Consider the following 17,314-nt stretch of genomic DNA (forward strand, 5'->3'; position numbering starts at 1 on the left):
CCCACTCAGGTATCATCGAAAAACTCATCAGCTTGAATGTAAACCCATACATCACAAGATGGGTTGCAAACTGGCTAAGTGACAGAACCCACAGGGTCAGAGTTGCTGGAGCCATGTCAGACTCAAAGCCTGTCACAAGTGGTGTCCCACAGGGCTCAGTCCTGGGTCCACTCTTGTTCGGCATCTACTTTTCTGAAGTACAAGCAAACACAGGAGGGTTATGGCTGACAAAGTTTGCAGATGACTGCAAACTTGGCGCCATAGTCGAAAACATATCTGACACAGATATCCTCCAGAAGGGCCTCACAGAAATGGATAACTGGTGCCAGAGCCATGGCCTGAAGTTAAACGCCAAAAAATGCATAGTCATACCCTTTGGGAAAAACAAGGCTACCCCTAGCTACCATATAGGTGGCAATCCACTGAGCACAGAAAAAGTCATCAGAGATCTGGGGACCCAGGTTGACAGTAGCCTTCGCTTGACACTCATGTTGCTAAAGTAGTTAGGAAAACCTTCTATATCACCCACCTGATCATGAAGGGATTCACATCTAGATCAAGGGAGGTCATCGTCCCCCTGTACTCATCACTTATTAGACCTATGATTGAGTACAATGCCCGTTCGAATGTATCTGACCAGACACCTGCTGCAGCTTGAAAGGCCCCAAAAGTTCCTCACCAAAAGGATAAAGGGTCTCAAAATATGTCTTATGCTGCCCGACTGAAAGAACTCCAGCTCTATTCAGTCTCATACCGCTTGCTCAGAGGTGACCTGTGCCTGACATATAAGGCCATGTCAAACCCAGATTTGATGAATATGCTTCACCTCAAAAATCTAGATCCCTCAGAACCACAAGGGCGGAGACTTAAACCTTGACACGGTTATAAATAGAACGTGCTGGAGGGACAGATTCATCACCCAGAGACTCCCTATGCTGTGGAACAAAATCCCGGTACATGTGAGGCAGAGCACCTCTCTGGTCTTGTTCAAGAGGAATCTTGACCAATGGATGGGAGATTGCAGATATACCCCAGGGATTACTTCAGCGTCACTGCTTGACAGAGGCACAGCAAAATGATAGGCATAGTTTTTATTCAAACTAAAGGGGTGGCGAAAGCCACATAACTATGGGCTAGGCTTATAAATGCCCTTGGGCAGATAGCCTAGTATGAACCTATGAACCTATGAACCTATGAACCTATGAACTCCCTCTTTACTTCTTGGCACTAACAAAACAGAACAAGCTAACAGCAAGAAAAGTTCTGCAAGCCTTGGGCTTCATGGCATCATGCATAATCTTGGTTCCACATGCCAGACTGCATATGAGAAAACTACAGTAGTACCTAAAGAATTTATGGTCCCAACACAGGCACAGCCTAGAAGCAGAAATTCCACTAATCCCATGCCTAAAACAGGAGTTCCTATGGTGGGCTCAAGCATGCCAGTCAAACCCAGGCCTACCCTTTCACAACTATCAAGCAAGCCAAACCATCACAACAGACGCCTCAGACCTAGGATGGGGGGCTCACATGCTGGACAAATGCATACAAGGATTGTGGACGCAGGACCAGCTTCACCTGCACATCAACCTAAAAGAAATGCTGGCAGTAAAACTGGCAATCCAAAATTCAGACCATTTCTCAAAGAAGGCCATTTGATGATAAGGACAGACAACACCACAGTCATGTGGTACATCAACAAACAGGGAGGCACTCATTCATACCCCCTATGCAGAATGACTTTGGGCCTTTGGAATCTGGCACTCAGCTACAACATCCAGTTACAGGCAATATTTGTACCGGGAAAGGAGAATACTCTAGCAGACATGTTAAGCAGAACCACCTCGGATGCTCACGAATGGATGCTACACCCGGACATCTTCAAGACCATCTCAAAGAAATGGGGAATGCCACAGATAGATCTATTTGCTTCCCCTCTCAATCACCAGCTCAAGAAATTCTGCACAAGGACATTCCATCCACTTGCATGGAAAGTGGATTCGCTCTCCTTCAGCTGGAAAGGCCTGACAGCATATGCATTCTCACCTCTTCCCTTGATACACAAGGTACTACTAAAAATCAAGGAGGAACGTCCAAGGATAATCCTGATAGCTCCGAACTGGCCAAGACAACACTGGTACCCATTGCTGAGGAGCATGTCTCGGGGCAAAATGTGGTCAATACCCCTGATGCCTTTAATGTTAACTCAGGACAACTACAGCATCATGCATCCAAATCTAAAAACGTTGCAACTGACTGCATGGAACATCACATAGCAGCAACTAATCCAGATCTTTCCCAAAGGGTTAAAGACATTATCCTTGAAGCCCGCAGACCTTCAACAAGAAGGAACTATGCAGGAAAATGGAAAAGGTTTGTCATTTGGAGTGCTGAAAGAGGAAAAGATGTGTCGAATATAGATATTGCTAACATTCTGGAGTACTTGGCAGAGCTTTTACATACAGGCCTGTCCTATTCCTCCATCAAGATGCATGCATCAGCTATTTCAGCAAAATACAGCTTTGATCCACCTGTCTTTTCACATCCTCTACTCAGGCAGTTCCTCAGAGGGATCAAGAATGTAAAACCTCCTAGGAAACCACCATCGCCAGCTTGGGATCTGAACTTTGTGCTAGAAAAGTTGACACTCGCACCTTTTGAACCAGCAGCAACAGCAGACTTACAGCATCTATCATGGAAAACTGCTTTCCTACTGGCAATAACCTCAGCAAGGAGGGTTTCTGAACTTCAGGCCCTAATGGCAGTACAACCCTTCCTAATCTTCCACCAAGATAGAGTGTCCATGAGGACTAATCCTACATTTATGCCTAAGGTGGTATCCAGAGTGTCTTTAAACCAGGCAATCCACCTACCTACCTTCTTCCCCAACCCACAAAACAGAGGGGAAAGAATGCTGCATACCTTGGATGTACATAGACAGCTACGCTACTACCTGGACAGAACAAAAAGTAACAGAAAAACTGACCAGCTTTTTGTAGCCTATGCAACAGAAAGGGAAGGAAAAGCAATTTCCAAACAGACAATCTCCAAATGGATAGGAAATTGCATACGATTCTGTTACTCCTTCCATGGAAAACCAATTCCACAGAACATAAGGCCTCATTCTACAAGGGCAACAGCCACTACCACAGCCTTCTTACGAGGAGTGGCAACCAAGGACATTATTGAGGCGGCTACTTGGACCTCCGTGCATACATTTGCCAATCATTATAATCTACCTCTGTATTCCAGATCCCGAGCAGGGTTTGCCACTGCTGTACTGCAAGGGATCCTAACCACACCATAATCTATTCTTCCTCCTCCCTAGTTGGCTATGGTATTCTACCCAGTTGTTATGACTGCAGATGCATCCATGAAGGACATAGTACAGTTTTGTACCTACCATAAATGTAGATGTCCGAACTGGATAGCATCTGCAGTCAGGATTACCCTCCCTCCTTCCCCTCTGTGGTACTCCTAGGGTATTTACCCTCCTAATAGCTAGCTGGTTGGGGGAGTCTCTTATGGTGTATTTGTTTGTATATATGTACATACATGCTTATTTTTTGTGTTTGCCTTCTATCTTTTGGAAACATTGGCATTTACCCAAAATTTAGCCTTCCAAGAGGGCAACTGGCATCTGGGGCAAGAAACACTGAGGAAAATGGCGTCGGCTGATGCCTTTATACCCAAAGACCAGCAGAGATGACGTCGGGTGAAGTGCGACATCAGCCGAAGCCGGACCCGGACTTTGGAATCCGGCCGACCGAAGGGCTGCCCGACGACAGGACAACCCAGTTGTTATGACTGCAGATGCTATCCATTTCGGACATCTACATTTATGGTAGGTACAAAACTGTACTTTCTTGTGCCTCTGTAACCGAAAACATACAAATATCTACACTGGAACATAGATTGCCATTGCTTTGTCTTCATTTAACACATAAATTACACAGCCTCCAAACCTCTGAGAATAATATTTTTGGGTCTGTACTACGTGCGAACATAAAAGTGCATTACCGTGATCTATTAAAACAAGTCATCTGGCTTCTATAGAGCTGTATTTCTATATGATGAATTAATTTATAAAATACTTCAGCCTAGCTATTTCTCACCTCTGAAAAGACTACTGTTAACGAGAGAGCTGAACTGTTGTCTGTGGAATACACAGAATGATTTCCTTCTTCTTCCTAAGTTTAATAATACTATGTAAGGAAAGAGCTACGGGCTACACTAGGACTGACCATATGGAATAATCTTCCAAATGAAGTTAAAAACAATCCATACTTAAAAAAACTTCAAAGCCGTGCCAAGAGAAAATTCACTTAAAGATGCTGAGTGTAATTGCTTTAGTGATACTACTTGAAATAAAATGTTTTCCATTCTTGTATTTTAACATAGCATATGCTTCATTCTGATTAATCTACATTTCTTAATTATTTAAATTGGTATTATTTGCTTTATTCATCAAAGTATTGTTATGCTTTTTCAAACTGCTATTATACTGTGTACCAACCCTTAACCTGTAATATGTGTGTTTTCAGTATTTTATTGTGCTTGTTCAAACTCTGCTCTGCTTAGACTGGGCCAGATTCCAAAAGAGTTGCTGCCAGTGTAAGCAACTTAATTCAGTGGCCCATCTATAAAAAGGTTTACACCATTGGCCATATTCCAAAAGACCTGCTCACAACCTGCTCTTGATGTAAGTGGTCACTTACACTGAGAAAAAGTATTTTGGAATTAGGTCCACTATGTAACAAACTGTAATATGTGTTAACTTACTCAGGTCATGACTGAAAAGATTAAACAAGTCAGCTCACTCACCTGGTTAACAAATCAAAAATGTATAAAATAATTACATTTTCTGTAAATGTATCCAGCAGGAGGCTATGACATCTGTTTTTATCTGTGTAGCATCCACTTTAAATTACTGTGATGAATTAATATGTTGACATAAAAACAGTGAATGTTTATGAAACTGTTTTTATATATGTGTTTTCACGTTATGTTATTTCTTTTTTTACCTTTAGAGTGATCGATTGTTGATTAAAGGAGGCAGAATTGTAAATGATGACCAGTCTTTTTATGCTGACTTGTACATGGAAGATGGGATTATCAAGTAAGTTTATATAATATATTTTGTTGACAAAGAGGCTTTGTTCCCATATATTGCTATAGAAACTTGCAGATATCAGATAACTGTTGTTGATTTGAATTTGTGAAGCAATTACATTAAAATATTTTGTAGTGCCGTGGCTTAGTTCATCTTTGAATGAAGTATTGCTCTGAAAATATGTGAAAGTAAGATTTGTTGGGTCCATACTTCTAGGGTGTCTATAAACATAGTGTAATAAGCTATTTGTCATGTTTTGTGCAGCTCTGGCTGCAGGACAGATGTGACCACTCTCCACAGATATTAGGATTGCACATCAGAAATCATTTTCCCAAGCTGCATAATCGCTCCCCCATTGTAGCACAATACATAGCTTCCCCTTTCACCTGCCATGAAATGATGGTGGTAGGCTGAATGGTCTCTGGCTACTGTTTTGACTAAGTGTCCTTTGAACTCAGAATCTTGTGTTAAAACTGAGAGAAGGCAACATTTTTCTTCTGCTTACAAGGTATGTAATGTACTTGTTTTTATGACGTTGTTACTTTTGAGAAAGTTGTAGCCATAATGGCTTCCTGCCTGGGTAAATGTGCCTGCTGCAAGCAGGTACCACTAGTTGAATGGTACCCACATTGCCTTATTTGTCTTGGGCTTGACCATTACATAAATAGATGTAAAACTCTGCAAAATTCAATCATGCAGCCAGGCATCAAGCTTTGGAACACTAACATCTCAAAAAAAACTGTCACAAGTGTTGAAGAAATGACCATGTGAAGCCCACACTTGTACATCCAGTTTCCCCAGAGGCCTGTCTGAAGAATAGCCTTTTTCCACAGTAAGGTGAGTATCAAGAAAGTTCATAAAAGAGGAATGAGGGAACAGCCCGACACTGACTAGATACTCTCCTGCGAGTGGTGTTGTGTAGAGCAAACAGGGGAACCATACAGGGCATCCGGAAACAGTAGTGCAGATTAAGGAATGCATTGTGAGGGCTAATAGAGCATGTCCACAGGGAGCCTATGCAATACAAAAGAAAATCAATACTACAAGGCCGTGGTGTGTCCCATAGGTCAAAAGGAAGAAGAAGAGAAAAAAGAGCCACTGTAATCTACCAGAGAGGGGTAACACTGACAATCCAGTCAGAAGTTGTACTTTACTTACTTCCAAGGTGGCTGCACGTTGAGGAACAGCTTAACTCAGCTCTCCCAGTGTGAAAAGAGAAACTCAACAGAGAAGGCCAGTAAACTCTTGTGTTTATGGGTAAATTTCAGTAACTGGCAAGTAAGTGTACTGCCTGAATGCCAGGAAAAAAGAAATACAGAGCACCTGGAAAAAATCAGCTGCAAAAAGTGAGGAAGAAACAATGACTGAGGAAAGTTTCTGCAGCTGCTCAGCAAAAAGCAATGTGATTGCCAGATATGACTTCCAGTAACCTACAGGAAGATAAAAGACAACTGCACACAGACCTGGTTAAAATAAGCAACACACTGATGAAGTATATCAACATAAACAAAAGGCGAGAAAAAAATGGAAGAAGCTTTAAACAGTATCTTTAAACAGATATTCAGATGAGGTGATAAAGCTGCAAAAGTGAGAAGTTGAAATGAAGAAAAGTTTGTCTGAATATGAGGCTGCTCACAAAGAGTTGTTTCAAAAATAATAGAATTAGAGGCTAGAGCACATGGGGAAAACCTGAGATTTTCAGCTATACCAGAGAAGCTAAAAGTGACAGACTGCATTCATTTTATGAAAGCATAAGTAAGCAACTGGTATTCCACAGCCAAAGTTGTTAGTTGAAAGGGCACATTGTGTGCATTCTCTAAACCTGGCTGTGAGAAGGCAGCATAGATCTTTAATAGAAAAGATGCAATCCTACAAGCAGAAGGAGTTAAATCTGACAAAACTATGGCAGATAGACAAATTACTAAAAGTTTGAGACAACAGTGTCTGTGGAGAAATGATTACTCATTGTACACCAGGCAGAGGAGGAGTACATTCATTCCACTAATCAGGGACTGTTGAGACGCAGGTGTAAGATTCAAACTGCTGTACCCAGCTGTCTTCAAGGTATTCTTTCGTGGAGGGACAAAATAATTTTTTGTTGAAGTACATGCTAAGGAGAAAATACAAAATTTCTCCAACAAAAAGTGAGCTGTGAAACAGAAGAGTGTTTGCTTTTAGTTCTTCAGGTAATAAAGACCACAGAGAAACTGTACGTGTGAAACTTTTTTCACTGTTTCAATGGGAAATGTTGGAGAGAAGGAAGTGAGCATGAGAGTTGACTAGAATATTTGAGAGTATGTTGGAAATGAAGCAGTGTTAATATTTGGGAGATGGAGATGAACAGTAATAAAAAAAAAACAGTAACTTAACGATGAACATTAATAAAACCAGTAACTTAATGTGGTATTACAATGCAATAATGATATTTGTGAAATATGACAGAACAAGAAAATCTGGAAATAATGGACTTTTTTCAGAATTTCTTGGACTTGTGGGGGACTGCAAAGTATATTCCCTACTTCATCTCATTAATGTTCAGAAAAATGCTTTGGGGAGGGGAAGATAGGGTAGAAAGTTGACTGTAAGTAATGAAAACATTTTTGTTTCTTAATAGTACTATTTTTGTGGTGTATGGTTTTCTTTGCATGCTGTAAAGTTTTCTCTGTTATTTTTAAGGGTAATGAGGATTGTAAATAGGTGCTGCTTTTCTTTTTTTCTACCTTTGTTACCCCTTTCTCTCTTTCTTCTTCTTCATTCTTAAGAAATGTAGGCACTGCTATGTAAAAAAAGCCTGATTAAAAGAGCATGACAAAAGAAAGATTAGTGTGCTTTTTCTCATTTTTGCATGGAGGACTAGCTGGATTGAAGAACTTATATATATATATATATATATATATATATATATATATATATATATATATATATATATATATATATATATATATATATATATATATATATATATATATATATTTATTTATTTTTATTTCACATTTGTTAATCGGGTTGGTCCAGCTGAGTTACAAAAAAAAAAAAACATTTTCAGTGGAGACCTGAGCTGAGGAAAGCTACAATAACTTCTGCAGCAATAAAAAGTAAAAGAGACATTATACATAAGATAAAATAGAGTACAAACTGGAATGCTGGTATACAGAACAAATTATTGTTGTCGCATAAGAAAGTGTGAGTATTAAAATATAAACATACAAACAGTTTAGTCACAGAGCTGAAAAGCTAGCATTTTCTAATATTTATAAGAATTAGAGGTAATGCCAAGACACTTCCTAAGTATAGGTTGTAGAATGTGAATAGAAAGAGGTATATCGGAGATTAAGTGGGGTGATTGCAGTGACAGATCTTGAAGTTAAGCAGGTGATCTTTTAGTGTCTTTTTAAAGATGGCATGAGTTATCCTTCTGATATGTAATGGGAGTCTGTTCCAGCTATGAGAGACAGAGTATTTGTAAAGGTTTTTGCTTATATTTTTACAGGGTTTATAGGTCAGTAGTAAGAATTGGTTGGAACTATGAAGAGAACGATTGTGGACGTAATAGGACAGACGTTTGGAAAGTGATGGGTAGGAAGTGGGGCTATTGAAAAGGGAGTGAGCAGTTTGGAGTTGAGTGAGAGTAAGTTGATAGAGTTCAAGCCAGTGAAGTTTCTGTAGGAACAGGCAGTGATGGCAGGAGTAGGGATGATTTTCAGCAAATCTAGCAACTTTATTGTATGTCGATTCAAGTTTGTAAATAAGGGAGGATTGTAGTTTAGTCAGGATAGGGGAGGCCTAGAGTAGGCTGGGTAAGAAAGTTTGAGTAAGGGCACGTTTGGATTCTGCACTAAGGTATTTTCTTTTCTGTAAAGTAGGCCTAATTTTTGGTGGGGTTTTTTATGCTTTGTTGGACATGTAGGTCAAATTTAGTTGGTCATCAATAATGGTGCCAATGAGTCTAGTTTGTGTTTCAACTTTTATAATAGTGCTATTGAGAGAAGATATTGAAAAGGTAGCTTTAAAGTGGGAGAGGGAGTTAGGCAGATATCAATGTGGAGTCATCTGCATATTGGACAGTAGAGAAGTGACTTCAAGAAGTATGGAGGTTATTGGTAAAGGTGTTGAATAGCAGAGGACTGGGAATGGAGCCTTGGGGTACTCCAGTTTGGATTGAGAGGAAACAGGAGCAAGAGTTAAGCCATCTAACTGATTGTTGTCTGTTAAAGAGATAGATGGAAAACCAGTTGAGGGCAGTGTGAGAGAGGTTGAGACAGGATAGTTTGGAGAGGAGTAGAGAGTGAGAAACAGTGTTGAAGGCTTTAGATAGATGGAGGAACAGGCAAGATAGAAGTTTCCTGATGTCTCTGGCCATAGCAATGGTTTCAGAGAAGGAAATAAGGGCAGTGGAGGTGCTGTGTTTAGGACACAACCTGTGTTGTGTAGGAGTGAGGAGATTTTCTTGGATAAGATATGTAATTAGTTGAGATATGTAATTTAGTAACAAGTTTTAAGAGAAAGCAAGTAAATGAAAAAGAATGTTAAATATTATAAGGCTTTTTTTCTAGTAAATTAATGTATGCATAGTAGCAATTCTGTATCTGGCCCTCATGTCTCAATGGAAACAATCTGATAAAGAGTAATTGACTCTCTGGTTCTCATGCCAAACAGTGTATGTATGTAACACAAAAGCTGGAACTAGACATTTAAGAAAAAAAAGTGTTATACATAACAGATGGGAATAATAACTTTTTAATGCAATGATGCTTTCTGTAAAGTCTTTAAATGAAAATGGTCTCACAGATAAATACAAAAAAGAAAGAATAGTGCAGTATATTAAAAATGATGTTACTGGATACACACTTGGAAACAACTAAACATGTGAATTTGATAAAGGTGTTCAGTATGGTTATACAGGGGGATGTCTGGGATAAAGGAAAAGAGGACTACTTATATTAATTGCAAGAGGAGCTCCAATATTGATAGAAGAGGTTTTATATATATATATATATATATATATATATATATATATATATATATATATATATTTCAACAAAAATTGCTGTAATAGAGCTTAAGAAAATTCTGGAAAAAATCACTTCAAGGAATACTTCTTGTAGGTGGGGAATGGAATTTGATTTGCAGCCATAAAGATGTATCTGGGGGCACAGAAGGGAACGTATAACAAAAGAGGGTAGATGGAAGATGTAAATTCAATAATAGGAGTTTGGAGTGAATTTACATATTATTCCCCAAGATATAAAAACTGGACTAGGTTAGACAGAATTTGCATTTCACAGGAACATGTCCTTTTAATTGAAGGCCTTGATGTGAATCCAATAACTATTTCAGATCATGTGCCAATCATAATTAAAACGAAAACACAGAGTAGTGAAATAAAAATGAGACATTGGTGTTTTCCCACCTATCTGTTGAAAAGAGAGGAATTTAAGTAATGGGTACTGGAGATTATTCAGGAGCTGTTTGAGAGGATAGAAGTTACTTCTGAAAATATAGCTAGAGTGGGATAAAATTAAGGTGGAGTTTAAAAATAGAGTGGAATTAAAAGTAAGGGAGATATGGTTAAGAAATAACATGAATTATTTTGAGGGATTGATAATGTTAAAGTATTGCAGAATGGGGGGAATCTCACAGAACAAGAAGAGGATCAACTGCAGAATGCTAAGCAGAAAATAAGGGATTACCTCAATAATATACACAAGTTTAGAAAGATTGCAATTAAGCAACTGTTTTTTTTTTTATACTAACACTAGAGCACAAAAAAATCATGTTATGTAGTCCATTCTCGCCTACATTCTTACCCGTGGGTTCAGAGCCAAACCTCTGCTCCGACTCGGCCATACTCTAGCTCGAAGTCTTTAATTGGCTCGTGGCTAAGAGGTATCCCATGCTGCACTGCTCCCTTTCCCCAATCTCGTTTGCTGCTCGTATAGCTCACACGTGGTCTCGCTCTTGGCTGTGGCTAAGTGTTACTTTCTTCTACTTTTTAGTAGCTTGTTGCTCCAAAAGCTGTTTTCATAGCTAGTCTCTGTTTTTTGATAAGAAAACAGTTTGTGTAGCCTGTTTGGCTTTTTGTCTTGGTATCCCGTTTGAATTTCTTCCCTTTTTACTGGCTTTTTGTCTTGGTATCCCGTTTGCATTTCTTCCCTTTTTACTGGCTAGGCCTGTTTCATTTAGAGGACCTAGTCCTCCCTTCTAGTTGTGTGTGTCCCAGTTTCCCTGTGTGTGCTTGTTTCAGTGTTGCCCCTTCCCTTTGGGCTAGGGCCATTTAACTTAGAGAACCTAGTCCTCCCTTGTTTTGTTTGTCAGGGCCGTTTAAGTTAGAGGTCCTTTCTTCCCTGTGGTGTTTATTGTTCTATGACCGTTTAATTTAGAGGCATAGTTCCTGCGTTTTTCTGTTGTTGGTGTTGGGTTTGTCTTCTGATATTGTGTGCAGTGTCATACCGATATGTCTTAGGTTACAAAAAAACATAAGCCTTCGGGCTTCAAAAAATGTGATAAGTGTGGATATAAAATGTCTATTACTGATGGGCACTCTGTGTGTGTATATTGCTTGGGGGCTATCCACCTCCAAGAATCCTGTGTGTTCTGTCATGCCTTTAGCCCATGCATTCTTCAAGAGAGGAAGAACAAACTGATTCTGAAGGGATTACTGAAACCCTCCTTCTAAGAAGACCTGGAGAGGGCTTCCAGTTCTAAGTCCTCCCCCTCTAAAGCAGACAAGACCTCTAAATAAAAAAAAAACGCTCTCCGGCTCCGTCAGTTTTATTGGAGCCACCAGAGAAAGTTGCCAAGTCTACTTCAGCTTCCTCTGCTCCATTGGCTTTGGGGCCGAAGGAAGTGGGTGAATTGACCAAGTCAACATTGGCTTCCAGTCTCTCGAGCCGGTGATGGAGATACTTGTTCGGAGCTGGTCTCCAGTTTCTAGACCAGTTTCTCCTTCTCGTAATCTCCTTCAGTAGTGAGGTCCAGATCTCTGACCTTATCCCCTAGGTCCTCCAGGACTCTCTCAGATGATGATGTGGATAGAGTGGTACAGAGACTGCTTCAATCACTGGTGTTGGCCAAATTGTTTTCGGCTCTAGCCCAATCGGCCCCGGAGCCTGTCACCATCCATCCTCATGTGTTCCTCCTCCGAGACTTTCTCAGCCTTCGTAGTCAGAGATGTCAGTTCCATCTGATGCCTTTGCGTTGGCTTCAGTAGCCGATCCTGGCATCTCGGTTCCGATTTCTGACGCAGTGGCTCAGAAGGTCAATGCCCAGATGTCTTCCCTAAATTCCATTACTAACTCCTGATCTCGCATGCAGCCGATGGTGCAAGTAGGGCAGAGAGTTCAGGAGTCTCTCTTAGGAGGTCCTCCTGGATGCATCTGTGTAATTTCGTGGAGACCTTCAAGTCTACATTCACCAATGCCCCATTTGACGGTTCATCGTTGTTTGGAACCAAGGTGAAGGATACTCTCACTAGGTGCGAGCAGGAAGGAAAAACCCTGTCCATTTTTCCATGCCTTCTAGACCTTATCCCAAGGGCCAGAAAGGTGGGAAAATGTGGTTCAGAAAGCCGCAGAGGTTTTTTTCAAGACAGACAAAGTGATTCCCCCTCCAGAGGCAGGGGAGGGGGTGGTAACTCAGGTAGATGCTGCCCTAGAGGCAGAGGAGGCCCGGGTAACCAGGGGGACCATGATTCCTTTCTCTGTTCCTCCTACCAGCACTCCTGACGGGAGGCCCGACTTCGCTTCTCCAGAGCCAGTTGAGGGTCGCATTTCGCTATACCCAGAAGCCTGGCAAGGCATCACCCAGGACGAGTGGGTATTAAAGATAATTTCTGGAGAATATCATATTCCCCTCTCTTCTCATCCCCTGCCAACCAAGAGAATCCCAGATGCTCCACCCAGTCAAAGGGATTCTGCAGCTTCAGAAGTTCAAAAGCTGCTAGCAAAAGGAGCCATCCAGCATGTCCCTTCAAACCAGCTCGGATTAGGGACTTACTCAAGATTATTTTTGGTGCCAAAGAGAACAGGGGACCTGAGACCCATCTTGGATCTCAGCCGCTTGAACCTCCATGTAAAAAAGTCCAAGTTCCAAGTGGTCACTTTACAGTCTATTCTCCCATTGTTGGGGAAAGAAGTATGGATGTGCTCCATCGACTTCAAGGACGCTTACTACCATATAAAGATGGACAGGACATCCAGAAGTCATTTACACTTCCGTCTGGGAGCCAGCCATTTTTAGTTTCAAGCCCTGCCCTTTGGTCTCACCACAGCCCCCAGGGTCTTCACCAAATGTATGGCAGTGGTGACGGCTCACTTGAGACAGCAGGGATTCCAAGTGTTTTCATACCAAGACAACTGGCTCCTGTTTGCCACCACCAGGCATCTACTACTACAGACCAGGGATGCCACCATTGCGCTGTGTCAGCGATTGGGTATGACACTAAACTGGGAAAAATCTGCCTTGTTGCACTCGCAGCGTCTCACCTTTATAGGTGCCGAGTTAGACACTGTGTTTTCTTGTGGCAATGCACATTCCGCCGGGGAAGTCCAACATGATTGCCGACAGGTTGAGCAGTGCTATTCTGATGCTTCACGAGTGGTCCCTGAACAAGCAGGTTGCGGAGCAGATTTTCCACAGATGGGGTCAGCCTTGTTGCGATATATTTGCCAGTCCCCTCAATACCAAGTGCAGCAGCTACTTCACCCTCATCCCCCCTCAGGGGGAGACACCCAGGGACGCTCTAGTTCACGATTGACCCTCCGGTCTACTTTATGCCTTCCCACCTGTTCCTCTGATAGCAAAGGTTATTCAGAAAGCACAGTTCTTGGAAGCAGAATGATTCTGATTGTTCCACACTGGCCTCATCAAATTTGGTTCCCCTTTCTCCATCCCTATCTCATGGACGACCCCTGGATTCTGGACCCACAGACAGACCTTTTAACTCATTTGTCAGGGCAGTTCCATCTCTCTCTTCAGACCCTCCAGATGACAGCTTGGCTACTCCAGTTCCATCACTAGTCAGGCTTCATCATTTTTCTCCGGAAGTAGTTCATATTCTGTCTTCTTCCCATAAGCCTTCGACTAGGAAGATTTATTCCAGTAAATGGAAAAGATTCTCCATCTGGGCTCATGAAAGGCAGATTGACCCTTACACTGCACCAATTTCATCAGTTCTGGAATTTCTCTCCCTGCTTTTCAGTCAGGGGTCAGCTGCCACAACCATTAAAATTCAGTTAGCGGCTATCTCCACCTTTCATGCCGCTAATGAACCCAGTCTAATGGCGCATAGACTTTGTAAGGCATTTTTAAAGGGCACTATGATGCTTTGGCCCTCAGTCTTTGATCCTGTAATGCCATGGGACCTCAATTTTGTGCTACAGTGTCTCACTTCATCTCCCTTTGAGCCTGCAGCTACTTGTGACTTGAAATATTTGTCATGGAAGACAATCTTCTTGGTAGCCATCACTTCAGCTAGGTGAGTCTCTGAGCTCCAAGCTTTGTCAGTTAGACCTCCTCACTTGGTATTTCACAAGGACAGGGATTCCCTCAGACCAAATCCTTCCTTTTTGCCAAAGGTTGCTTCAGTTATTAACCTCAACCAGTCTATTGAGCTGCCTGTGTTTTTCCCAGAATTGCCTAATAAGGCAGAATTCTAATTCCACCAGCTAGATGTTCACAGACAATTGCGTTTCTATTTATATAGAATGAAGGATCTTAGGAAATCAGATCAGCTATTTGTCTCATTTTCAGACAATAGACTTGGGTCTCCTGTCTTTAAAGTAACCTTATCCAGATGGATCTCTAGTTGTATTTCCTTCATTTATGCCTCAAACAGTAAGGAATTACCTTTTAAGGTGAAGACTCATTCTACACGATCAATGTCTACCTCTACGGCATTTCAGGCCAGGATGTCTATGGATAATATTTGTGCTGCGGCTACATGGGCATCTACTCACACCTTTATCAGTCACTAAAAATTGGATTTGATATCCAGAGGCAGATCTTCCTTTTGTTCCACAGTGGTCAGGAGTAATTTTCACTTAGTCGCCCAAGGTTCAGGTGCTGGGGACGCTGTCCCAGGGATAAGAATGTAGGTGAGATTGGACTACATAACATCAAGAAGTTATGTACTCACTATAACGTTCAATGTCGATGTATGTAGTCCATCTCGCCTCACATTCTTACTTATCCTCCCGCCTTCCCCCTCCTGGAGGGCCTAGAGGTTAGTTTTGGTTTCAGTACTCCTTTTGTTGTTGGGCTGATTCTTCCTCTCTATGTGTTGTGTGTGTGGGGTGTGATTGCCTGAGCTTGCAGCAAACAAGATCTGGGGAAAGGGAGCAGTGCAGCATGGGATACCTCTTAGCCACGAGCCAATTGAAGACTTTGAGCTAGAGTATGGCCAAGTCGGAGCTGAGGTTTGGCTCCGAAACCACGGGTAAGAATGTGAGGCGAGATGGACTACATACATTGAACATTATGGTGAGTACATAACTTCTTGTTTTAGCACAGTGACTTAAGCAACAAAAAGTAAAAAGGGCTGTTGCCAAGCTTAAGGAGCCTATAACAAGGAAGGTAACAAGATTCTGTAGAAGTAATAGAAATATTTCAGAAATTCTTTGAAAGTGTGTATAAAGCAGAGAAATATGGTGAAGAAACGATACAAGTGGAAATGTATATAGAAGAATTAAACATGCCAAGGTAGATGAGGCTCAGTTACTAATGGTTAGGGTAGGAGGAGATGAGATAAAAATGTGATGTATAATGAATCTACATGAAAGACTGCAGGAATAGATGGTATTCCTGTGGAATTTTAGAGTCTAGGAGAAAAAAAAACTGATAAAGATTTAGAAGGTTTTGTTTAACAGCATTTTAAGAGAAGTACTGGCATCCTGGAAGAAAGCAGTGGTAGCTGTAATACATGAAGAGGGTAAAAATCCATCAGATTCAGCTTCACTCAGGCCCATTTCAGTATTAAACTATGGTTATGAAGTGTTCGTGTCTATAATGGGCAAAAATGGCAAAAATAATGTCAAAATTGATAGATATGGATCAGTGTGGTTTTGTGGAGGAGAGGCAAACATTTGACAACATTAACAGATCATTGATGATCCAGAGAAAAGCAGAATGTAAGAAAATACCATTGTTGTTGGTGGGTCTTGATGCAGAGAAAGCGTTTTACAGAGTAAGCTGGGACTTTATGAGCAGGGCAATGGAACCATTTGCATTTCCTGAAAAAAAATATAAGGTTTATTAGGAGGATATATGAGGGATTTTAGGCAAGTATTAAAGAGGGTAGAGTCCACTCTGATCAAATCTGCTTGAGAAGAGGAACCAGGCAGTGGTGTCCTCTTTCCCCGTTGTTATTTGTTTAGAACTATTGGCAAGTAAAATAAGAGACTCAGAAACTCAAGGATATAATTGGTATGGTAGTCAAGAAAAGTCAACTTTCTTTGCAGATGATAGTATTTTACATTTTGAGACCATTTCAAATCTTTTCGGGACACAGAATTAAATTAATTAAGCTAAAGCAAAGGTAATAGCAGTAAATTATATACCCACGTATGAATTGGTTCGGCAATATCCATATTTATGGGGACATGATAAAATGACATTTTAGGAGTATAGATTAAAAATGATTCTGGTGTGGCAGCTAAGGATATGTGGGAAGAGACTAAACAAAAGATAATACAAAAACTGAGAAAATGGAAGCTTTGTTATATGGCTATGGATAGTAAGATACAAACAGTTTAATGTTTTAGTCCCATTAGTCTTATACACAGGTCAGGCATATTTTTATCAACCAGAGTAGAAGTTGTGGATGACAATTAATAAAGAGCTGAAGAACTTTATCTGGGAGAGGAAGACAGCAAGAGTTAAGTTGAATAAGCTGATTCTTCCAGTAGAACAGGGCTGATAGGGATTGCCCAATTTGAAGGGATATTTCAGAACTACACAGTAAAGGCTGCTGTGCATATCACAAGCAGAAAACTATAATTCAAAGTGAAAAGGGATGATGATGAAATGGGGGGGGGGGGGCTCGAGAAAGAAGGAGAGACTGGGATTTTGGATACAGGCCTTTAAGGAGAATAACAGTAATCCTACAGAATATTGTATCCATAAAATAACAAAGTATCCTAAGAACTAAACCAGCACAGGAATGGAGAAAGGAAATTCTGTCGATAAGCATGACTGCAATTAGGG

The 17,314-nt window shown here is 41.0% G+C and overlaps 1 protein-coding gene across 2 annotated transcripts in view; it reads left to right on the forward strand.

The window, feature by feature from the left end:
* Positions 1-17,314, forward strand: part of LOC122799823 (dihydropyrimidinase-related protein 3) — a 1,038,656-nt gene that overhangs the window by 441,563 nt on the left and 579,779 nt on the right. For both annotated transcript variants that reach the window (XM_044069139.1, XM_044069140.1), the window contains exon 2: positions 5,031-5,119. In XM_044069139.1, the coding sequence (XP_043925074.1) occupies positions 5,031-5,119 (89 nt within the window). The remainder of the gene's footprint in view (positions 1-5,030; positions 5,120-17,314) is intronic.

Source organism: Protopterus annectens, chromosome 4.part0 (genome assembly GCF_019279795.1).
Source record: "Protopterus annectens isolate FY-2018-M chromosome 4.part0, PAN1.0, whole genome shotgun sequence".
Taxonomy (NCBI): domain Eukaryota; kingdom Metazoa; phylum Chordata; order Ceratodontiformes; family Protopteridae; genus Protopterus; species Protopterus annectens.